This window comes from Zosterops lateralis (genome assembly GCF_965231275.1).
Source record: "Zosterops lateralis genome assembly, chromosome: 22".
Classification (NCBI taxonomy): domain Eukaryota; kingdom Metazoa; phylum Chordata; class Aves; order Passeriformes; family Zosteropidae; genus Zosterops; species Zosterops lateralis.
In genome coordinates this window covers 7,761,068-7,784,739 of record NC_139782.1, presented here as the reverse complement: position 1 = coordinate 7,784,739, position 23,672 = coordinate 7,761,068, and the positions used below count along the sequence as shown (strand labels likewise).

The 23,672-nt window shown below is 43.7% G+C and overlaps 1 protein-coding gene across 5 annotated transcripts in view; it reads right to left on the bottom strand.

Moving 5' to 3' along the window:
- Positions 1–807: 807 nt before the first annotated feature.
- Positions 808–23,672, bottom strand: part of KIF1B (kinesin family member 1B) — a 68,562-nt gene continuing 45,697 nt past the window's right edge. For all 5 annotated transcript variants that reach the window (XM_083876601.1, XM_083876598.1, XM_083876599.1 and 2 more), the window contains 22 exons: positions 19,903–20,021; positions 18,078–18,163; positions 17,803–17,932; positions 17,312–17,471; positions 16,625–16,715; positions 15,982–16,100; positions 15,319–15,374; positions 12,606–12,714; positions 11,927–11,993; positions 11,154–11,238; positions 10,786–10,891; positions 7,519–7,633; positions 6,873–7,006; positions 6,310–6,371; positions 5,521–5,666; positions 5,019–5,258; positions 4,539–4,610; positions 3,818–3,939; positions 2,906–3,055; positions 2,254–2,446; positions 1,578–1,696; positions 808–1,170 (listed from right to left, as the gene is read on the bottom strand). In XM_083876601.1, coding sequence (XP_083732727.1) covers positions 1,128–1,170; positions 1,578–1,696; positions 2,254–2,446; positions 2,906–3,055; positions 3,818–3,939; positions 4,539–4,610; positions 5,019–5,258; positions 5,521–5,666; positions 6,310–6,371; positions 6,873–7,006; positions 7,519–7,633; positions 10,786–10,891; positions 11,154–11,238; positions 11,927–11,993; positions 12,606–12,714; positions 15,319–15,374; positions 15,982–16,100; positions 16,625–16,715; positions 17,312–17,471; positions 17,803–17,932; positions 18,078–18,163; positions 19,903–20,021 — 2,524 coding nt within the window. In that variant the 3' untranslated portion in view covers positions 808–1,127. The remainder of the gene's footprint in view (positions 1,171–1,577; positions 1,697–2,253; positions 2,447–2,905; positions 3,056–3,817; positions 3,940–4,538; positions 4,611–5,018; positions 5,259–5,520; positions 5,667–6,309; positions 6,372–6,872; positions 7,007–7,518; positions 7,634–10,785; positions 10,892–11,153; positions 11,239–11,926; positions 11,994–12,605; positions 12,715–15,318; positions 15,375–15,981; positions 16,101–16,624; positions 16,716–17,311; positions 17,472–17,802; positions 17,933–18,077; positions 18,164–19,902; positions 20,022–23,672) is intronic.

Genomic DNA, 23,672 nt, shown 5'->3' with positions numbered 1-23,672 from the left:
ACAGGCCCTGGATGCTCCATGGACAGGTGTGGGAGCATTACAGGTGAGGGATACACAAACAGGGAATGACCCTGCAGAGCTGCTACCCTGACACGGCCATGGGAGCCCTAAAGCTCTCCCCAGAGAGCTGAGAACTGTTCCTGCAGAACTTGGAAGTCTGGACTAAAAGCAGGAAGAGGGGATCTGCCCTCCATGGTGAGCCAGGGACCAACTGCACTTTCCTTTCCATTGAACACTCTCCATCTGTCAAATACACTGCTTGGGCATCTGAAATTTTTGGGATTTTATCTGATATTTCAGTCTCTGGTCTATTTCCCCTCATATCAGCACAGTCTGCTCAGCTCAGTTCAGAGGCTGAGGAGTGAGTCTTGATGGAAACTCTCCTGGGAAAGCATCAAACCCAAGCACTGTTCACCTGCAGCCCCTGCAGCAAGAGTTTACAGGCAGATTGTTCTAGCCAGTCCCTCCTGGTTTGTTCCCTAACTTTTTCTAGCTCATGCCTTAGCCTGCTGGACCCTGAAAACTCAGAAACTTGCACAAAGTCCAAAATCCAAAATCCAGTCTGTCCAGATAGATTTGTCCAATATCAGCTTTCAACAGAGTTTAACTTAGAGGCTGGATCCAGAAAGCCTGAGGAGCAATTGCAGTTCCTGGCTGGGTAATGTCTCCATTAAACAATTTATCTTTCCCTGGCATTGGAACTTTGCCCTGAGGGAACCAATGACCACTGCCAAGTCACAAATTGAATGAAAACCCTGTAGCAGTCTAGACAGACAGTGGACAGTGGGACAGACACCAAAAGGTCAGCTGAAATGAGAAAACAATTGTTATAGGAATTTTTTTTTTTTTCTTTTTAGAGTCGTGCATAATCACTTGATTTTTTTGATTTTTTTTTTCTTTCTCTTTTTGTTTGGCCACATGCTACTAGTACAATGCTGGTACAGGTGAAAAGAAACAAGGTAGGGTTAGAATACCTAGAAAATGTGCTGAAGGAGTGGGGAAGGTGGGGGATGTTAAGCCACAGGATTACATACAAGAGAAACCGTCAAGATCACAAAGAGAAAATGAGAGGTCACACTATCTATGGGAAGGTGAGTGGGGAGAACAGATGAGAACATTACATGGACTCAGTACTTCATCTGGCCCGTGCGTCTTCGAGCCAGTTTCGACCTGTATGAAAGAAAAGTGAAAAAGTAGTTGGTGAATTCTGAAAGTTTTTTTTCCTCCCTCCCCAAAGTTTATCCACCTATTTTTATTTTTTTTTTTTCAATTCTCTGGTACATTTGTAAAATGGCAAAAGGAAACCATCTTGTGGTCTCCAAATGCAGCATCCCACACGTGTTCAAACTGGACATGGCTGTTCAGAGCATCACAAGCCAAAACAACAGCTCCTACAGTTCCTGAAATACAGGGCTGGCTTGTTTTCTGATTGTTTTGGGGGTTTTTCCGCCTACTCTCCTCCCTCCTCCAGTTCCCACGTCTTGTCAAACTCCTCAGAACCAAAATCTGTGACCAACCCATCTCCTCCTGCTCTGAGCATCCCCCTGTGAGCCCTGAGAGCAGGAGGTGCCTCTCACCGAATTGTGCCAGCCAGGAGAGGATTGAAGGCGTATAACCAGTCATTCATGTCCTTGTCGTTGATGGCCTGCAGCAGGACTCCACGGTGCTTTGTGCACACTCCAAACGTGTTGGGTGTCTGCAACATGAAGGGCAACTTAAAATACAAAGTCTACCAGGCTGATGCACTTTTCCTCTCTGAGAGAACCTGCTCTGTCACATCCCTCCTTCACTTATGTTTCACTGGTGATTTCCATTAATTATTAGTCATTATCTTCTACAAAATAAAGTCTTAACTGCTGACTGTGAGCTTTAAGAGCTGCTGAGATGGCCCAGCAGAGCTCATTTGATTCCTTGAAGGATGTTTGTATGTGTTTTGTGGGGTTTTGTTTTTAAAACAAACAAAACACACAAGCCCAAAAAAACCATACAAAGGAAGCTGCAAAAACCCAGCACAGGGTGATGGTACCAACACATGCTCCTAAGAGCTGATCTGGTGTGTGACAGCAGTCAGGGTCTGTGTCCAAAACCACAAACCCTGAACAAACTGGGAGCTCTGTGGGCAGGATCCTCCATGTCCCCACAACTCAGATCCATTTTCCTCAGAGCAGAGATGACACCCCTGATGGTACAGATGCACTGCTACCTGTAATGTTCTTGCTTTATGGATAAATAAGCAACAGCTCTCAGACTGACCTTCACCATTGCCTGTTGATCCTCACTGTATTCCACCTGAGCTGTGGATAAGTTTATGACTCCTCTTTCAACAGGATCTTTGTCACTGTTGTAGATAAAAACATAAGGACGCCGAACCACCACAAAGTGCTTGGCCCAGGAGCTGGAGAGTGGCTCCTTGAAGTGGAGGTATCCCTTCTTTGACACCACAGAGCTGGAAAAAAAAAAAAATCAAAACAGAAATAGATTTCCCCTGATTTCCTCTACAAAACACTGGGTAAGACACTTGGTCTTTAATATGTTTTGTCTGCAACAGTATTCTGAAAAGGTTCTTCTAGAACAAGCTGAATTGTGTTTTCAACATCTGTGCTAAAGTCTGACAGAAAGAAAGTCCCCAGAGATTCTGCCTCAGTGAACTTCAGCCATGAAGTTTGATGATAACAAACATCATATTTGAGTCACTGGACTCCTGTTCACTAAGCAGATACAGGGAACAAATGTTGCAAAGATCAAATATCAGGACAACCTTCCCTAATCCATTACAGAGGACTCTGCAGCTCTGCTACCACCTGTTAATTTTCCTTCTTAGCAAGGGGCACAGAACCTACACATCTCAGACAGCCCTTGGGATGGGCCTCAGGAAGCCACGACCACACAACAATAAAAATCTTACCCTGGTCTGATTTCCTCAATATCAGGAACAAGGTTTAGGAACTCGTTCTTTCCAGCTCTGGCAAGGTAGGAAGTTTCTACTGCAGGAATTATCTGGAACTGTTCCACCTCATGACAGGGACTGGAGGCACGAGAATTTGCTTCTGGTGTTCTTTAAAAAAACAGAGGAAAAAAAAGTAAATCACAACAAAGTAAGTGAATGTGACAGTGGAATTTAAACTGCATCTACAGGCCCAGCTTGAAGTTCCACCCTCCAGCCCAGATTTATTGTATGACATTTGGATCCTTTTGTACAATATTAAATGGCATTTTCCCTTGATATCTGTGGAATGAAACTTATAATAACCACTAGGAAGTTGTTTCATCACTACTTCTACCTTTTCTCTCCTGCTAAACGTAGTCATAACACAGACACTCTTCCTACTACTGTTTGATGTAAAATGTTCTACTTCCTCAGCACTCCTCCCTCAGGGATATTGAACTGAGAAAGTACAAATTATGTCTTTCACCACATAGTTATTCCCAATTTCATCAAAAATATCTTGTATAGATACAACTGAGAAAGATAAACAGAGATTAATGGCCAAACTGGTTTATTCTGGGTCATTATTAGCAGACCTTTTCAACAGACCTCTGAAAAAACTTGTGGACTCTGCACACTGTAGATACACTGGTCACTGGAATGACAAGCATCTGACTGTTCCTCCAACACAGAGGGGAAAAATAAATACCTCAAAAGAACAAAATGGGGAAAAAGAATTGTGCAGAGTGACTGGAGAAGTAAAGCAAGGGGGGTGAGAAATATCCAAAAGAGGAAAAAAATATCCAAAAGAGGAAAAAAAAATCAGAAAACAGCAAAGAAATCTGTGAAGCAAAGAAAAGTGATGTTTTCCTTTTAATAGATGACACTTACTTCTGATCAACTGAATTGCACCTGGAATCCACCAGAGAAGGGCAGGTGGAGGAAGGGGTGAGGGTTGCACTGCTGAAACTGGACACGGACGGGTCCCTCCCAATGGGGGAAATGTCTGAGAGCTGCAAACACAAACACAGGGAGAGCAGGAGCTGGGCTGGAGCTGATGTTCACTGCTGGCTGAAAATGGCTTTCAGCACAGAAGGCTCAGACAACAGAAAGGCTTTTTCATCAGCCATTCCCCTACTCAGCAGGCAAATTTCCACACAAACTACCAACACTCATGTGGGGGCAGAAATGCAGCAGCACTTCTGCAGACACAGCTTGTTATTAATGTCCTACAGTTCTGATTATTCACACTCTGACTTCCTCAGTGGATACATCATCCAGTTTGAAACTTGGTATTCCCTTTGCCTACAGGTAGAATTTTTAAGAGTTGATTTATCTTTTTACAGAAAGAAAGTGTATGTAGGGAAAGACAGTAAAAGCCTGCTAATAAACTGGGAACTGTACTACAACCCAAGTCCACACCATCTCCAATTCTTGCCACAGCCTTTGGAACCTGATACTGAATACCCAAATGCTTCCAATGGACTGAAAAAAAAATAATATAAAGTGGTTTATCTTTTCATAGCATCAGCAGATTCCATGTCCCACAAACATGCTGGTATTGTACTACAAATTGAGTGTATTACAATGAAATATTACACAAAATATTTACCTTACAATCACTGATGCTGTTGTACACCTGGTTGAATTCCCGATTGAAGGTATGAGTAAGAAGCTGCAGACACTAAAAGGGGAATGAAGGGGAAACAAATGAGACACACAGAAGAATTTTATATTTAGATTTTCAGAGAAATTTGAACAGAAGAGGTGATTTGCCGAGACATGCTTGGCAGCTCATGAAAGAAAAATTCTAAACTGTTATGAAAAATCACAGAAGAGGGGAATAATTGCTTCACTTGATAAAATTAGAAAGTTTTTACAGAACCACTACCACAGGGGGCTGAGGTACAGCCACAGCCCAAACCTCCCCTGCAGCACTGGCCAGTGAGAGTGGCTTATTTCACTGACCGAGATGTTCAAATGAAACTCTCACAATACTGGATCTTCACCAGGCTCTCTGAGACACTCGTGACTGAGCTCTAATCCCCTGTGGCAGCCCAGCTGGCAGCAGGATGGGTGCCCCGTGCCATACCTTGGTGGCCAGCTCCTTCTCCCTGTCCACCAGGCTCTCGATGTCGGCAGAGTCGTAGCCGCTGCTCTCGCTGGGCGTCACCGCGCTCTCGAAGGTCGTGGTGGAGATCTGGGAGGAAATGCTGGTGGAGGTGCTGAGGGTTCCACTGCTCAGACTGGGGGACAACGAGTCGCTCAGGGACTTGGGGATGCTGTCACCAAGCTTCTCACGAAGCAGAAGGAAATGTCGGGTTTTTTCCACCTAGTGAGGCAAGAAATCAGAATTGTCTGCTCCAGGAAGGTGCCAGTTCTACAGACACTGAATTCTTAGGAATCCTTTACTATTCACAGCAGTAACTTCTCCCAGGCTAGAGAGTTTACAGTGGCACTGGAAATTGAATTTGTCTTTGTTGAAGACGCTGAGATTCGGAGCTGAAGACTCTACTCAGCAGCCAGACACACAACTTTGTACCTTCTCTGCCAGGAGAATTTATTTAAATCTTGACTTTGATCTCTTTACTCACCTCATGCAGCAGCTCCAGTTTCTCCAGTTCCCACTGATGCTCTAGAATGAGGCTGTCACCCCTGGGCCTCCAACCTGCCAGGTTCTCTTCTCCCCTCACATATGCCACAGAAGTATCCAGGACTTTCCTCCTCCTCCTCTGCATCCCTGAGGAGTAAAAAAAACAAAACATGAGATCTGTTAAAACCACAGCCAGAGGGGTGTCACTAAGAAACAATCAGCAATTTGCAAAGAATCAGCACTTCTGCTGCTCGCCTGGAAATCACAACCAAAGATATTTTATTTAGTCCAGCTTTTTTACTTCTTTCAGATATTTTCTATTGACCAAGATGTAATGAAAACTTCTGTTTAATTCAACACAAGGACTCCAGTTTCTACATCTTAGAAGAAAAATACACAGATACTCCATGAACTACATTCCTTCCAAGTGATGAAGTTGGCATCAGAAATCAGCAACAAGAAAAAAGCTCTGTTGCTGCAAAACCCAGTCCCAGCTGTTAGTTATAAGCCATGGATTATGCCCTAAGACTCAGGTACATGTGCTCAGTGTCCTGAGCTACCCATGTCAGAAAACATCAGGTTTCCAGTGAACCCTTGTTCACCAATGGTAAACACAGACCTGAGTCTCAAGTAAAATCCTGAGTAAGTATTTTATGGAATAGCAACATTCCATTGCTCCTATGAAACACAGAACTGCTTCTGATCAGGACAGGAATGTTTAATCCACTCTGCCTGAGAAAGTTTCTGCAGTATTTTGTATTTATCACTGGAACACCCAGTCACTGCTTACCTGGACTTCCTGTGTCTGCCATTTTGCATAAGCTCAGTTCATAGATCCCAGTTACTCGATTGCTGTTCACAGGAAAGCAGAAGAAACAAAACCATACTATTTATTATCTTTAGAAATAAACTGCTTCAGCTTTATCTCAGCAGAATTTTAAGTGCAGTTGTAAGCTAGAACTAGATCTCAATTCTACTCTTGCACTAAACAGCCAGAACAGACTGCAAGTTCCCCAAAAATGGCATTTCCCTCATGTTCCCCCCGACCCTGCACTGGACTTGGGGGGCACATGCTGCAGTAAATTCCAGGTCAGGATCAAGGTCATCTATGTGCAAGCTTGAAAAATGGATCCCTCTTCCCAACTCTGTCAGTCTGGAAAAGAGGTCAGTAAAGAGAGAATCCATCAGAGCTTCACTGAAATAAACACAAAAAAGAACGTTCAAAACCAGACTGGAGAACCTACGAGTAGGTAGAGTTCCAAGGAAAAAAAATAAGATAACCCAACTATATCCTCTGAGAGAGAACACAGACAGTGACAAAAGCCATCAATACAAAACTGTAACTGCACTCACGAGTCTGGGGACTTGGAGTAGCTGCTGCCAAAGAGGTTTCGCAGGGAGCGCGGCGGGGAGATCTTGGCGTCCCGGGAGTAAAACACCATACACACATCCTTGGTGATCACAGCAGGCTGGATGCAGTGGTCGAGCTAAGGGGAACACCAGCAAGGCATGAAGGGCTGCAGCCAACTGTGCCAGGTTACACTGCTGCCCTCAGTGGGACAGCTTTTGAAATTTGTTCTTGTTTGGGTCTTTGGTGAAGGGTTTTCATACGTGTATCTGTGAAAGAGAACTGCCAAATTTCTTGATGCATCTCATGAGTGAAATGATTTTACTACACAACACAACAGTGCCTTGCACACAAAGCCAAGAGCTAAGCCACTGTTTGTCATGTCAGTACTTACAGAGCACTGTTCACTGACTCCAGTGGATTTTCAGATACAAAGATAGATAAAAGGTAAGACCTTGTGTCGCAAGGCAGTAATACCTCGACATGAAGATGTTAACTGTGAGTACATTTTCTCCACCCTGCTCTCAGAAATTGAATAAATACTCTTACTGGCCCCAGGATTCAGATCACTTTTGGATCTATTTCTCTCAGGTCCACTCTGTGTCCTGTCTGGAATAGTTTACAGCCCACAGGAAGGCACTGGTGTCTCACCTCCAGGTAGGCAGAAAGGGTCATGTAGATCTTCTCTCCGTACGGTGTCACTCGATTGAGGAGGAGGGAGTTGTGCAAGGAACTGTCCCAAACTGCCTCAAACCGGTAGAAAGTCCTGGGGAAAAGTGCAGTAAAATAGTCAATAGTGAGAGGGCTGCAGAGGAACTCCTGCTCCCTGAAAGCATCTCCTCCCTGACAACATCCTCCAGTGATGTGGAAAACAAATACTTGAAGCAAAAACCTTCTCTTTATTTCCAAGATCGTTTACTTCTCCCTGAAACAGTGTGGCATAAAGACCACTGCCTGTTATGGAGAAGATTCAGCTAAAAGAGAGAAGAGGGAATGCAGAAAACAAAAGCTGTCATAGCACTACAGGGAAATCAGCAGTAAACAATTCTTTCTAAACAGAGAAAATGAATTTCTACTGCTTCAGGTGCAATTCAGCCCAGCTGGATCTTAAAAGTGCATGGGAAGATTCTTTTTTATAAGCAACACTCGTTCTACAGCATATTTTAGGAATTCTGTAAGACATCTCTTCAGTCTGGGACAATGAAAGAGGAGCTGAAAGCTCCCACAGGTCTGGCCCAGCAACCCAGAAGGCTCCAGTAAAAAGTGAGAGACAGCATCACACAGAGCACAGCTAAACCACCACAGCTAAAGGCACCATTACACTCTCCCCTCCCCAGCAGGGGCCTGGGGAAATGAGCTTTCCCCTTTCTCACAGGCAGTGACTGACTGCAGGAGGGTCCTTTGGAAAGAACCCCTATGCCCCTGTTCAGGATCTCAGCACACCTCTCCACACTGGTAACAGAAACAGAAGGTGTTCATTCTTTATCATCCCTATACAATTTCCCTCCCAAACCTTCTTGCTATTTTTTATCCCATTTTGAGTCTAAATGATGTGGTACTAAAAGCAAGAAAGTGCTTAATGTATATTATTTTTTAAAAATAAGTTATATCTCTAAGGAGTTTCTGTACTAATTCCCAACATGGAAAAATAGAAGATGAAACTAAAGACAAAGGACAAGGAGCAGGGTGGAGTTAGAAGAAATAACAAAATACAAAGCAAAACTAAAAGAAACATGAAACAGACTAAGAGCAGACACACCAGAAACAAAGAGTTTGATCTCAAATAGAGCTTCCAAGAATCCCCTTTCTCTGATACCAATTAAACAATTCCAAGCTAATACATAAAGGCACCATGAGGTGCAGCCAAGTGAGAGCTCTGCTAGATACTGTTTGCATTTGAAGAACCATATTTAGGAAACTACTTCTGAACATGTTGTGCCAATTAAAAATACAAAGAAACTAATCTAAAAGCCAAGTAATTGGTAGCTTTAAAAACACTATGAAGCATTGTAAAGTAATAATCCTCACTTGAGTTAGATTAGGCAAAAAACACAGTTGTCCTCAAGGCTTTACACATCTGTGTTGAGTCCTTACGTTTTAAACTTTCATCATGACTTAGTTATGACAGCAAGCAATTTTTTAAACTTCTAGTAAACTCCAGATCCACTCTCAGGGTGGAAGAGAAAGCAGTAAAACCTGTCTGCTCACAGATGGAAAAACCACTGTAGGTAGCCCTGGCATCAGCTCTGCACCATTTGCCAAAGAAGATTTCTCCTCATGGAGAGAGAACACAGGTGTAAATGCTCCTCAGTGCAGAAATACTGCCACCCTCTTGAGTGAAATGATGTTTGGACAAACACCAAGGAGAAATCAAGCACAGCTTTGAGGCAGTTATTCTAGTGGATCTTTTCTAGCCAGGAAGGTAAATATACACAGCTCTGCCTGTCCAAACCAGAACCTGCTACAACAGTTACAGAGGGAGACAAAAAGCAGAAGTGAGTGAACTCTTTTCAGCACAGCCAACGGCACCCGGAGGAAAAGGGAGCACAGGACACACAAAGCAGGGAATAGAGGAGAGACAGGTTAAAGGTGGAGTTAAAACTGATCCTGACTTAGCATTAGTGAAAGGTGGTGAATTGGGAGCACTGAAGACTCTGTCTTCTCTTGTTCAGAGACAGAAAGCAGAGGGCAAAGTGCCCCAGACTGTGCAGCCACCTGGGCTGTGACCCCACGGGGAAGGTGGAACAGGAATCCAGCCTGGGCAGCTCCTGCAGGTCTGGCTCCTCTGCTCTGCCAGCTGCTAAACTGAGGGGTGGCAACCACATGGTTAAATTTGAGATGCAAATCCAGCCCCAGAACAGAGGCTGAACAGCCACACGGCAGCCACTGCTATTTGACCAGAGCAATTCAAGTAACCTCATCATTCAGTCCTTGCCTTGCCTTCAAACAAGAATTAGAGTCAAAGACAGTGAGAAATTCTAAATTTAGTTCTTTGATACAGAACGAGGGAAGAAAATAGCAAGGACTACAAAAGGGGCCTATATTTGATGGCACATCAAGAGAATCAAGAAGACTGCACAAAGGAAATCCTCCTACTCTCACATGTGAAGGTAAGTTCATCTTCACAAGTCCCCCAGTGAACTGCACCTGAATAACCCTCTGACACAGAGGAAGAGGAGAAGGAGGAGGAATGGGAAGACTATTTCTGGAAGAGCTAAGAGCTATGCTAACAGAATTCAGTAAAAGCTGAGGGAAGTGGCAGCAATACAAAGGACATAAAGCATTCTATTTTCAAGAATCTTTATGTACAAAGGAAGCAAACAGAAAATACCTAGGCATATCCTTATCAAGAAAGAGCCTGTAAAAACATAGAAAGAGCTTCAGTTAGTGCAGCCAAAAGCAGAACAGAAACACAAGAGCTGAGAGGAACAGAACAAGTGGACTTAAAAAACAAAACAAAGTGAAAAAAAACCACAGAAAGCAGCAAACAAGTCTGCAGACAATGAGCAAACATCAGACACATCCCTTAGGAGGGCTCAGTCCCATTTCACCACACTGCACTCATCCCACAACTTAAACCTTTCAGGATGAGATGGCCAACAGCTTCATCAGACTCTCCTTCACCCAAGCTGCCCACCTTATAGAAAACTACAGAGATATAGAAGAATTTATTGAAACAGAACAGAAAGCACAGGGCTTTCCATCTGCAAATCCAATAGTATCAGACAGGAAACCAGCAACAGTCTTCCTATTTTCCAGTTCTACTGATCCATTAATTCAAACACACTAAAATACCCATTTGTCAGTGGAAGGTAATAACTGCCAACCCCCTGCCCCTGCCTGAACAGACACCAGAGGCAGAGCAGGGAGAGGCTGTGCCTCATGCTCCCCTCTGGAGTGCTCACTTCATTCACTTACCTGTTGGAGCTGTGAGAGGACTTCAGGTATTTTGCAGAGATAATATTCAAGGACAGAATGGCATCCACAGCAGCTTCATCTACCTCTGCTTTATTTCTTATACGCCCTAAAAAGGGGAGGAGGAGGAATCAATTAAAATTCAAACTGCAACATGAAAGGAATTTGTTTTCCCAAATATAATTTTGGACAAAATGTTTGACAAGCAGCTGTAAATGGAAGTTGCAAAACCTAAATTTTTCCTCTGGGTCTTTTTCAAAACCCTTCTCTTACAGGCAGTGCTCATAAAAACGACAGAATCTGATACAAAGAGAAATTATCAGTGATGGTTTTTCTTCCTTACAGAGCAAGATGCAAAACCATTTACTCACCAACCACCAGCTCCCTCACGTCCTTCCAGTGCAGCTCACTGCCCTTCTCGTGGATAATGGTGACGGTGATTCTCCGCTGGATTCCCTGGCAGAGTTCAGAAACAAAACACTGCTGAGGTGTTCACACACACACACAACGTCTATTTTGCACTTACACTGCAAAAGTCAAGTAAATAATATCATTTAAACCAGTCTGTAACTGAACAAGCAGCTCTATGTTCCAGGGCCCTAAAATTCCCTTCAAGGGGATGTTATATTCTCAAATGTAACAGAAATTAAGTGTTTCCCCCTCCTCACCCCACAGAGTAGGAAAAACATAACTTTAAACCTATAAACCATATTTAACCAGGGTTATCGTTATAATCTGGCTAGAGACAAAATATTATTAAGGACTATAAGAGGCATTTAAGATGCACTAAGATATGGTCACTACACAGATTATGTGTCATAACCACAAGCAGTGAGAAAGAGCAAATGGGAGTTGAGTCCACATGATCCTTCTGTGTCCAAGAGATGCTGGAGAACATTGAAGGCAAAAATCTGGTCCCAAAGGTTCCTGCTTTTAAGAGACTTTCTTCTTCCACCAGTGGGATGCCCAGTGACAAGCAACAGGAACAGCAACACCCTGGGACCAGGCAAACTCCTCACAGCCCAGACTGGGAGATCCTGAGTGTCACTGACAGCTGTGAGGGAAATGAGGGGCAGAGCCCAGGCACAGCAGCCCCTCCCTCCCTGCAGAGGTGACACTGGCTGTCCCCAGCTCTCAGCAGTACCTGGTGCAGCAGGAAGGTCCCCTGGCAGGGCAGGCCCCCGGTGTGGTCCACGATAGCAGGGATGTACCTGTGTGAGACAGGGAATCAGCAGCAGGAAAATGGACCAGCACAGCAGCCTCTGCTGCCAGCAGCTTCCTCTCCCTGTGGCAGCTGAAGACATGAGAGTTTGTCTTTCTGCCTACTCTGCAAACAGGCTCCTCCTGACATTACAGGATCAGAGAAACCTGGAAGTATCACCCACTGTACTCCCAGTACTAATGCAAAACTGGAACTCACTTCTCAATATAAGCCCTGAAGACTGTCAGGGGAAAACCCTCTGTAGCAGAGATGAACATTAAACAGAGTCTGTTTTGTGACTGCAGTGTGAAGTCTCCAGTGTCCCACAGCACCCAAACTCAGGGCCTACACAAGGGAAGTTTTCCCAGCACCTGTGCCTGGAATTTCACCATGGAAAGGCTCCTCCAAGTGTGAAAGAAAGTCATTCTATCATTTTTGTCCATTCCAATGGGGACAACTACTGCCAGCAGACTGGACACCCCACCACTACAAACCAGCCAGGCCCCCACCATGGTGACTGCTAAACATCAAGCTGGTCTGAACAGAACAAAGGGGAAAAATCCAGAGATCTCATAAACCACCGTTCTAGAAACACAAAATATTAATATAGTAATATACTTACTCCCCTGTTGGCTCCAGTTCACTGATCTCAAACCACACAAGGAGGTCGTATTTGCTCACACTCTGCCCCAAGCTGGGCTTGCTCATAGTATTCAGCTTTGTAGCTGGCACTTAAAAGAAAGAAAACAAAGAAAGAAGAAAAAAAAATAATGATTTACAAAGACTGAACAAGTAAAGCTCACTCAGAGCTCACAGGAACGTGGCACCTCAGAGGTCCTACATATTCTGTGTACCATGTAGGCAGACCACAACTTTTAGCATGAAAATGATGCTGCTGACAGCAATCATTATTTCTCTAAGTGTTGTTTTTTAGATCGAGGTTACTAGAACAGATAAAATCTTTTAAGTTAAATAATAGAACAGAAGTGCATCCAAAGAGCCTGGAAAAATACACACTCCCTCTAGATCACAGAGAAGTTTCCTCAAATGTGCATCAGTTGCTTTTTGGTTTAACAGTTTGTGATTTAGAATTGCTGAGGTCTGTTCATCTGCAGCACTACTCACCCATAAAGTACATTTCACCTTCCTCACACAAGAGGAAAGAAAAGAACTTAAAACTTCAGTCTTCACTTCTTCGTGTTACAAACTGCCAGACTCCTGCACCACTTGGTTAAGATGATGTAAATGTAAAAAGGCAGAGCAAGATTTACTCCAGAGCCCTAATCCTGCCAAAGTATTTTTCTGGGCTCCTTATCTCTTGGCATTAATGAGAATTACCAGCCAGATCCCCTCTAATGCCTTTCATGTAGGAATGAAATGTAGGAATAAACCATGAAAAAAAAAAATAATGAAACAGCTTAAATTCTAGAAATAACCTAATACTCCCTCACACATCAAGCCTTTTAGTTACCATTACATGCCTTCTCTTATCTGCTCACTCATTGCATTTTTGTAAATGGGAACATTTTAAAAGCTTCATTCCTGTACACTGTGATTTTTCTAACTCTGATTTTCAATGTTTTCTCCTTTCACATGCTAACCTCACTGCTTTTATTAAGCCAAATAATTATTCTCCCTTCAGCCTCTCAAGACCCAATCCTCCTTTGCTCAGATGCTTTTTAGGTTCTTTACACCTTTCCACTTCTGTATCCTTCAGCTCCTACCACAGCTCACTTTCCCATGCACTGGAGGGACAGAACAGCCCCCAGTTAAAACAGGTCCTTCCTTCCAGGTGTGCCTGGGTGCTCTGTGGAGATCTGTTTCTTTTCTGGGTAAAACAGCAGCTGCCTCAGAGGGGCAGATTTCCCAGGAATCAGTTATTCTCAGCACAGCTCCACCCTGAGGTGGAGAGCTCGAGGCTCATCATTTACCTCCTCACACATTACTCAGGGGAGTAACTCTCCTACACCCAATCACCTCCTGCAGCTGCACATGAGCTCACTGCAGCCAGAGGAACATCAAACACACAAGTCACTCCAGTTTATTGCTAAGCAGAGTGACTCAAGAACATCAAAAGAGAAAAACAGCAGAAAGACACATTTAACTAAATATGAAAGCTTGGTTCCAAATGTTCTCACAGACTTGCTCTGGTACAATTATTAACCAGCATGAATTTTTTTGAGTTAAATAAAACAGAACACAAATGGAAGTGAGGAACAGCACTGTTAGTGGCAGAAAAGGAAGATGAGTGAAAAGGAAAAGAATGTTTCCTCTATAGCTGCCTGTGTTTCCATATGCATCTCTCATCCCACTATCACAAAACTCAATGCAGAACACAGAAAAAATAAGAGGTGCTGGAAATTCAGGGAACAGATGCAGTGACACACAAAAATCTGTGACACCCAACACACTGGAGTCTCCAGATTGTCTCTATAATTGTCTCTAAAAGAGCCCTAAATTTAAGCACAGCATCATCCTCCCATGAGCACAACCTTCAGCTTCTACTCCTAAAACCACCACGTGATGAAGGAAAAAGGAGTTTTCGAAGCACATTTTGGAACTACTTCTACATCTATCACAGAGCAAGTTTGGCTACTAACCATCTCGTTTAGGAGCCCTCTCACTCTGACAAGTGGGAACAGGCAGAAAGAGAAAAGGTGGCAGCTGGTCAGCTCCATCCTGGAAAGCAGCCACGGCAGAGGAGGCCAGCACGTTGGCATGCTCCGACAGCGCGTTCAGCACATGCACGTTTACATAGCCAGACATAAGGTACCTAATCAACTCAATTTTCCTCTCATGGTCTGCAGAGGGAATGGAACACACACACAAAAAAAAGGATGGTAGAAATATGCAGGTGAGAGAGAGAGGGAGGAGGAAATTAAAGGTGAAATGGGAAAAAAAAATCACAAAAGAGTTCAGCATGCATTATTCCAGTTAAGCAAAGAAAATCAAGGATCATTTCAACAAGACTGACTCGCTAAACCAGAATGTGAGACAGCAAAAAAGATGAAGCAATTAATGAATAAGCAAATCTCCAGCCAGTAAGTTCTCAGTAAGCATGGGAAGAGCCATAGCCACATCTCATGGAATATGGTCAACACTTGAGGAATGGAATTCTACCCCCTAATGAACCAGGCAGCACTTCCTGCAGAGGAGGCTGAGAAAAAATAAAAATAGAACACCTAAAGAGGGCAGAGAGCCAGGAAAGACATTCAATGCCCCTTGTACCACTCACTCCATTGACATTTTTCCATGTCCTGGATACCTCAGGAACACACTACAATCCATTTGCAGTAGCAGAGCTGTGATGTGCAGAATTAGAGAGCTGCTCTCACCTGGCTTTGACAGTGGCATGGGGGGAGGAAAGAATCTTCGAGAAGGCTGTGGAGGGCTACAGAGAAATGAAGAGTTATCAATACAGAGGCAGTTAAACATAAGAAATATACACAAATGCACACACATGCATCTTTGTATACACACACCTACAACTGTCTCTAAAAATATCCTCACAATTCTATGAAGACAGGTAAATATCCCCTGTCAGGAAAACAAGGGGCCTCAGCAGACTTCTCAGACTAACCTCTGCTCTTCTTCTATTCTAACTTAACCAAGCCTAGGAGCACTGCTGAGGTGTTCCCAGAGCTCACAGATCACTGCTGAGGTGTTCCCAGAGCTCACAGATCACTGCTGAGCTTTTCCCAGAGCTCACACATCACTGCTGAGGTGTGCCCAGAGCTCACAGAGCACTGCTGAAGCTCCCAGCACTCCAGTGCAGTGCCATCAGGGTGTTTGTAGGGTGGACTGGCAGGAGAGGTGCCATGTTTGAGAGGGCAGAACAATTCGATCAGTCACCACACTGGGTCCAGAGGCTCTGCCAGCACTTCCACCTCCATCAGGAATTCTGCCTGTGAGGCTGTGGTGCACATCCTCAGGAGTACAAAACCTGCATCACCTGAGCAGGATCCCCAAGTGCCTTTAGCCAGGCTGGTGACCAATACCTGTTGAGGTCCTGTCCTTGCAGGTGGAGAGGATGCTGCTGATAATGTCCAAAGACTTCAAAGACAATAGGCTTTGTTTTGATGTACTCCACAAACGATTCTGTCACTTCCACAGCAATCTATTTCAAAAGGGAGGAAAGAAAATGAGACATTCAAAAAATTAAATCTCTTTTAGGAGTCTGTATTTTTCCTACCACTTGCTGTCACTCACAGTAAAAGCAATTGAATTCCCTTTTGGTTTAGGCATTAATTCTACTCTCCAATAAAGGAGAAAATTAAAGCCTCAGTATGAGGCATTTCAAGTAGGAGAAGAGGAGGCTGCATGTAACCAAAGCATTACACAGTTCATAAAAATAGATATATCCAGTTCATCTGAGATCATGAGCACTGCTATTCACACATGTATTTTATTTCCTGAATTCTAGACTGTTTTCATCATGGAAAGGAAACACAGAATTCAATGGCAGGAAGCAGAGGTGAAAGAAGAGTTAAATTTGCCATAAAGAATCATTCTGTGTTTTGTTTTGTGATGGGGATTACATGGTTCACCTAATCACTCCCAGTGCTGTCTATTCTTTAAAAGGACACACACAACTGCCAGGGCTGGCAGAGGAAGTCACTGCTCATGGAAAGCTTTACTTACATTCTGAACGTGGTAAAACCCAAGGGGAGTCCCTCGGCCGTTGTTTTTGAGAGGTTCTGTTGAGAAAGCTTCATCATGTCGATGTAAAAAGCTTAAAAACAAAATCAACCAAAAAATCAGCCACCACAGATTGGTTTAATGAAGATTGCTGTGCTCTGAATCCAACCCTGGAAGGAAATCCTAAAACCCTGAAAGAAATGTATTCTGCTGGATCTTTAGGAGCAGTTGAGTGATGGCCTAAAGCTGGGAATACCACAGTCCTGTGGGACCACAATTCCTGTACTTGTTTTATGTCTTTATTATTCATTTTTATTCTCTTCCTTAAGAACCCAAGCCTAGGAGCACTTTCACTTGAGAAGTGCTGATTTCCTCCAGGGTCATGCAGCTTTCATTCAAATGGGTGAATGTACAATCTACTATTGAACTTTTCATATTAAAAGTTAAAACCTTGAGATATCTATAAACTAACAACTTATGAGTCCACTGTGATTCTTAGTTCCTTTCCCCAAAACTTTATTCCTTAACACCTGCTCAAGAGAAAGTGGGGACCAGGAACTCCTGACAAGTTGTTTTTCTCTGCTGCACAACACCTCCACCCATCTGAAAAGTTCTCAGGGTTCCCCTGCCCACTCTTCTTTGCTCTATCAAACAATTAATTGCCTAATGCAAATAAGGACAAATTCTTACTTGAACTGGCAGAAAATATCTGCATATTCAGGCAGGATGCCACTGGCCTGGAGCACTGTCACACGGAAGGTGAACACACTGCCCAGCTTCAGGTGATCACCAATTTCCTCAGTGAATCCTTCCATAGTCATCTTTCCATCCAAAGTGGCTGACTTCAAGTCTTAGGGAGAAAAAAACATCCCACATGAAATAATTTTTTTTTCTCCTTTCTTTCCCTAAAATAGTTCTTCAGGAGACAGTTCAGTCCCATCATACCTATTTTTTCCTTTTAAATCCAAATAATTTGCTGATAACCAAAAGATCCAAATACCTGGGGAGTTTTTCAGCACAGTTCTGCAAATGACTAAGTCCAAGAACTCTCATGTTCATGGTAACACCTCTCCCTAACCCTGCTATTCTGGAAGGACACTCAGAACTCCCTTCTGTGACTGACTGAAAATGTCACGAATTTCCCAGAAGTTCTCCAAAACCACCACGTATTTCCTGCTTACCCAGGTCATTCATTCTGCTGATCTCCTCTGGAGGAGTGGTAACCTCTGAGTTCTGTCCTTGCCCTTCCACAATTCTTAACTCCTCCAGCGACAGCCCAGACCGAGTCATGGCAACTGAGGAAAAATCACTCTGAAAAATGAAACACAGTGCCTTGTAACAGACTCCTGCACTTCCTGGGTTTGCCATCCATTTCTTTCCTACAATATGTGTTCCTCATTTAGAAGCACAAGCTACTACACTCAAAGATTCCTAACTCAATTTTAAGAATTCTTACCTTATCAAAGTACTCATTGTCAAACGAAATTTTAGCTGTCCCCGACTGTCGAATACCAGATCCATAATCTGGGGCTTCTTCATCAGCTAAAAAGAAACAGGGAAAAAAGGAGATAGATAAATAAATGATGGGGAAAAGGGAGACCTCACAGAGTTATCCAAATGGAAATTTTCATTATAATGGAAACCAAAACAGAAAGCAGAAAAGTCATCCAGTTACAAGCTGGAGCAAGTGCTGGAAACGATCACACCAGAAACCCATCCCTCAGGAACTCAGGTGTGGGAAAACAAGACTGACTCTGAAACTGCATCCTGAAGATACTTAACTTGAGAGAATTTCGAATGCAAACCATTTTCATTATTTATTTACTTCTGTTTATTATACTGCAGTAAACATCTAAAATCCTGGAGCCATGAACTCAGCAGTAACACTTGCAAAGCTGCACCAGGACATGCTGGAAGTCTGAAAGTTGGATCTGTCCATACAATTTGCTCATTTCACCTCCTCCTCTTCACAGAGAGCAACAACAACAGGGCCTGGTTAAATGCCAGGCTTTTTTTCCCAGTAAATGCATACTCACAGGAGAAATCCCAAGATTCAGAATGTGCTCCAAAGCTTTGCTTAGGGATCAAACAATGCCATGGCCCTTTTACAAGAGGTGTCCCCAGTTCAGTTTCTATCAGCCATGGTGTATTCAGTTCTTCTGGATGGATAAATATTTATTTGGACCCAAACTAGACTTCTGTACACATTAAACCAGATTTTAATTCACTTGTTTTAATCCCTGCCAGAGTGATTCTTATCCACCTTCAGAGTCTGAGTTTCATTAATATGTTCCCACGGAGAGTGAAGCTTCCAGGGTTACCCCACCTAAACAAGCAAGAACTGCTGGCAGTGGGCCACTGCTGGGAAGGGCAAATGATGGGAAGGATCTGTGCTCCCACCAGCACGGATAAGGCACAGCCCTGCCAAGAGCCCACCTCACACTGAGCCAGTCTGAAACATCAGCGGCTGAGCAGTGACCTGCAGTTAACTCTGGCACACACACAATGGCAGCTCAGCACTGGCTGAGGCCTTACCACCCCATATATCTACTCTTCCCTTCTGAAAAGAATTCCTGCTGATTAAACACTGTGTTAAAGCAGCTTCTAAGTCTCCACATTTTGAGTGAGGCAATGAAGGGGGAAACTGCTGCTGCTTTCTGTTCACATCATGCTGAAAACCATCAGTTCAGAAACTTCTTCACAGGCCCTCCCCAGACCCCAGAGGAGCACATTTCTGAGCATTATTTAAAAGGATTGTTTAAGCACAGCTAAAACTTGGTACATTTAACTTTAATGCAGGTCACCAAGACTATCAAACCAGGCACCCTTCTCCACTGTTTACACTGAGTGCCAGAACTAAAAAGCTTTGCTTTAGTTTTAGTTTTCAGACTTACAGCACCACTGTCCTAAAAAGCAGTGTTGCGTTAGTTGCCAGGTATAAACTTCAGTGGTCAACATCATCATAATTTTAAAATCTTTTGATCAGTATCATTATTTCAAGACTTATTCATGCTCAGGCCATATGGTGAAACAATGAACTAAATAATTTCAATAGAACAGCGAGCAGTGTTCTTTGTAACATGAAGGTAATTGAGGTTTGAGTACCAGGATAAGGGTTTGGTTTGTCAGGCTGGTGTTTGGAGGAGCAGGTTTGCACTGAGGTTTGGGTACCAGGAGGAAGGAAGGTGTGGTTTGTCAGGCTGGTGTCTGGAGGAGCAGGTTTGCAGTCAGGTTTGAGTACCAGGAGGAAGGAAGGAAGGTTTGTGAGGCTGCTGTCTCACCTGCTATGGCCTGCACAGCCACGCGCAGGAAGCCGCGCACTTCGCCCTTCTCGCTGACCACGGCCACCCTGTGGATCAGGGGCACTGGGTACAGCAGGTTGCTCAGGTACACGAACGCTCTGGTGACAGGAGAGAAACACAGCCAGCGTTAGGAACAGGGCTGCAAACCCCTCTGCAGCTTTGCCTGGCTCCTGGCACAGCCAGAGCTCACACACTGGGACTCCTGGGACAGCCAGAGCATCTCCTGCACCTGCAGGAGGTTCTGGTCCATCCTGCCCACACAGGAGGTCCTGAGTCCATCCTGCCCACGCAGGAGGTCTGGTCCATCCTGCCCACACAGGAGGTCCTGGTCCCATCCTGCCCACACAGGAGGTCCTGGTCCCATCCTGCCCACACAGGAGATCCTGGTCCCATCCTGCCCACACAGGAGATCCTGGTCCCATCCTGCCCACACAGGAGGTCCTGGTCCCATCCTGCCCACACAGGAGGTCCTGGTCCCATCCTGCCCACACAGGAGGTCCTGGTCCCATCCTGCCCACACAGGAGGTCCTGGTCCCATCCTGCCCACACAGGAGGTCCTGAGTCCATCCTGCCCACACAGGAGGTCCCAGAGCTCTGGCCAAGGCTCATCCAGAGCCTGCTGGCCCCAGGGCTGACAGGAAGGACTGACAGACACAGCAGAGGGTGGCTGGATGGAGGGTGGCTGGAGATGCAGGACAGTTGTGGATGGAGCTGTTAGCAAACTGATAGAACCTATCAGGGAGCTACTGATTATAAAGAATGAGGTGGTTGGAAGGGATAAATTAAAAATAAATTAATCTGCTATGCTCACACAGCCTCAATTTATTACTGAACATGTAAAACCACTCTTTTAAAAACAGACTGGCTGAATGTTTTCTCTCTTCTATATTCCTCTGATAACACTGTGTGCAGAATAATCAGAAATCCACAATAAACCATAAGTCATCACTCAGGTTTCTGGGAAGATTCACTGAATATACAGTAAACAGTAGAAGACTGACAGTCTTCACAGGTAAATCTCTTTAGGAGCATTTTCTTTCTTTCTTTCTTTGAAAAAGCAAAATATAAATAAGACATGACAGCACTGCTCTAGAGCAACCAGATAGAAATTACAGTTTCCAAAAGGAAAAGCAGCATTCAGGCCCCAAAGGGGACAATCCTGCCATATTTTAAGTTATTTACAAGCAGGATCTGTTTTGGAGCAGTAAGGTAACCAATTTAATTGTATAGATTTTAATTAGGAGTGAGACTAAAGTTACTAAGTTATTTTATGTTTCTGCAATGAACTGCAGTAGTTTTTGAAGCATCACACTTCAGTGGGATAAGCTTCAGTGGGATAAGTAAAACATTAAATGTGGAGAAGCTCAAGGCAGCTGAAGAACAGCTCTCAACATGGGGGAAATATGGAAGGTTTCATTTATTAAGTGAGCTGTTTCAGAGTTCAGAAGACTACTGAGATGCACAGAAATTTAACCAATAGTTTTACCAGTCATTAAATTTAAAGTAACTAATTATGTAATTTTAATAAATTTATGCACATTAAGTTATACTAAACAACAGTAATTTGTTTAACTAATTTCCTCCTTACAGCTCTTTTTATTAGTCTTTAGTATTACGTATAATTAATTCCTGTAATTTAAACTGTTATTGTTTAACATTCCTGGGGAAAGTCCTGCATGACAAAAGGGAAGTGTTGCTCCTTGGCTTCTCATGCCCCTTCCAAGGATGAATGAATTCTTTTGCAATGACAAGGAAGTCAAACAGGTGTCAGTCATGAACCAAGGACACAGAAATAATGCTACCAAAATAAAAGTGGTGACACAATGCAATAGAGAAGAGGATGATTAATATGGCTATAAAAGTAACAAAACAAAAAAAAATGAAGAAAACCATACAACAACAAAAAAAAACCAACATAACACTTCACTAAGATTAGGATTTCATTCCTTTTCAGTCTGCTTCAAAGTGAGGTAAACACTGATAAAGCAGGGGAAGGGACAAGAGCCTAAATTTCAAGTAACAAAATGAGAAGTTCAATTTTATTTTTTCCCTCTAACGTTTTCATTTTTAGCTTTGGAATTTCAGGGGAGGCTCATCTGAGAAACCAGCATCCAACCACACAGGAAAACAGTCCCTGAAACTGGAATGGTTCACTTGGATCAGGGATGGAGCTCCCAAAGGTTCTGCACTCAACATGAAAAACACTCCCAGTCTGAAAAGCACATTGCAAGGCAGGGAGAACAGACATTTCCCAGCAGAACAGAATCCCAAGAGCCTTGCACAGAAGGAGTCTCACTAACTAAAAGAGTCAGGCATTGCAGAACCCTTCTCCCTTCAAAGCCAAACTAATGGAGAGTGAAAGCATCACCAGCATGAAAAATAAAAATATTTATTTATTTGCAAGGCAAAGGTTCTGAAGGTGCTGCTCAACACGTGCCAGCCAAAGCATTCAGCTGGATTAACCCCTACCATGTCAGACCATCCCAAGGAAAAAAATTATTTCTCTTCTTCCTCAATTTGCTTCCACCCAGTCACCTTGTTCACTGGAATAATTTTAACTTAGGGAGAGAAAAGCACATAATGCAAAAAGTTTCAAGCTTCCTGTTTGCTGATGAAAATGCTGCATCTCTTCTGTAGAGTGGAGAGCAACTGCACAGGGGCTGCAGCAAAACAGAGCTGGGCTGTGCAGCACTGCTGCTCCAGTGCCACTCCAGCTGCTTCATCATGAGCCAGCGCCAAGTTAGGAGTGGATGAAATCTGAGTTATCCTCCTCCTCTCCCCAGTCCCCAAAGAGCCCCCAAGTGTCCCCCTGCACTTAGCCCAGCAGACTGAAAGAGGGGAGCTGGATTAGCAGAAAGATTGGTGAGGTAAAATGGCATACTCACAACATAACTAGAAATTAAATTTGACAAACATGATTTTTTAAAAAACCAAAACAAAACTAACAGAACTCAGAACGATGGGAGATATTTTTAAAATGAATGCATTAGGATTTAAATAAAATATCCCATAGTCCTCTCCCACCTCCCTTAAAAACAAAGCAAGTGCTTGATATGTCACACCATTAAATAGAATCAGCCTTGAAGAAACCCAGCATGCCAGAAGAGATGGCTAAAGGGACCAGCTCTTTCTTCTTTTCTTTAAGAGTTACAAGTAAAAGACAGTCATAGCACAGAGAGAGAAAAGAAAGTAACTGTGATGGCCAGTGAGCTGGATAACTACATGATCCATTTCTCTGCCTCCCCTCCTTCATGACCTGCACTTGTTATTGCTAACAACCCCCTGAAAATACTAAAAATTGTTTTATTTGTTCTTCACATTCTGTAACAGATCAACCAGTCCACATGGCAGCGATAAGGAATTCTGGTTGTGTTACAAAGTGTAGGCTACCTTGTGCTCACGACAACACCTCTGTAGGTGGGCACACCCCTGGTACTTGTAAGGCTGTTCAAAAGCAGAATTGTCACACTGCAAGACACAGAGGATTTAAAATAGTTCCTACTCAGTGGTGCTGGACAGTCCAACAGCCTCTGCTGACAGAATGGGCACAACAGAACAGGGATAGAAACAACAGAAACCAACAACTGAGAAAGTCACTGAGCTCCAGCCTCACAATAGGAACTCACAGCTCTGCACATGCAGCTCACAGCACTGGGGCCAGTGCCCAGAGTGCTGCAGCTTCATGTGTCCCTCCACAGACAGAGCTCAGAGCTCTGCACAAAGCAGGGAATGGGAAGCAAGCTGTGTGA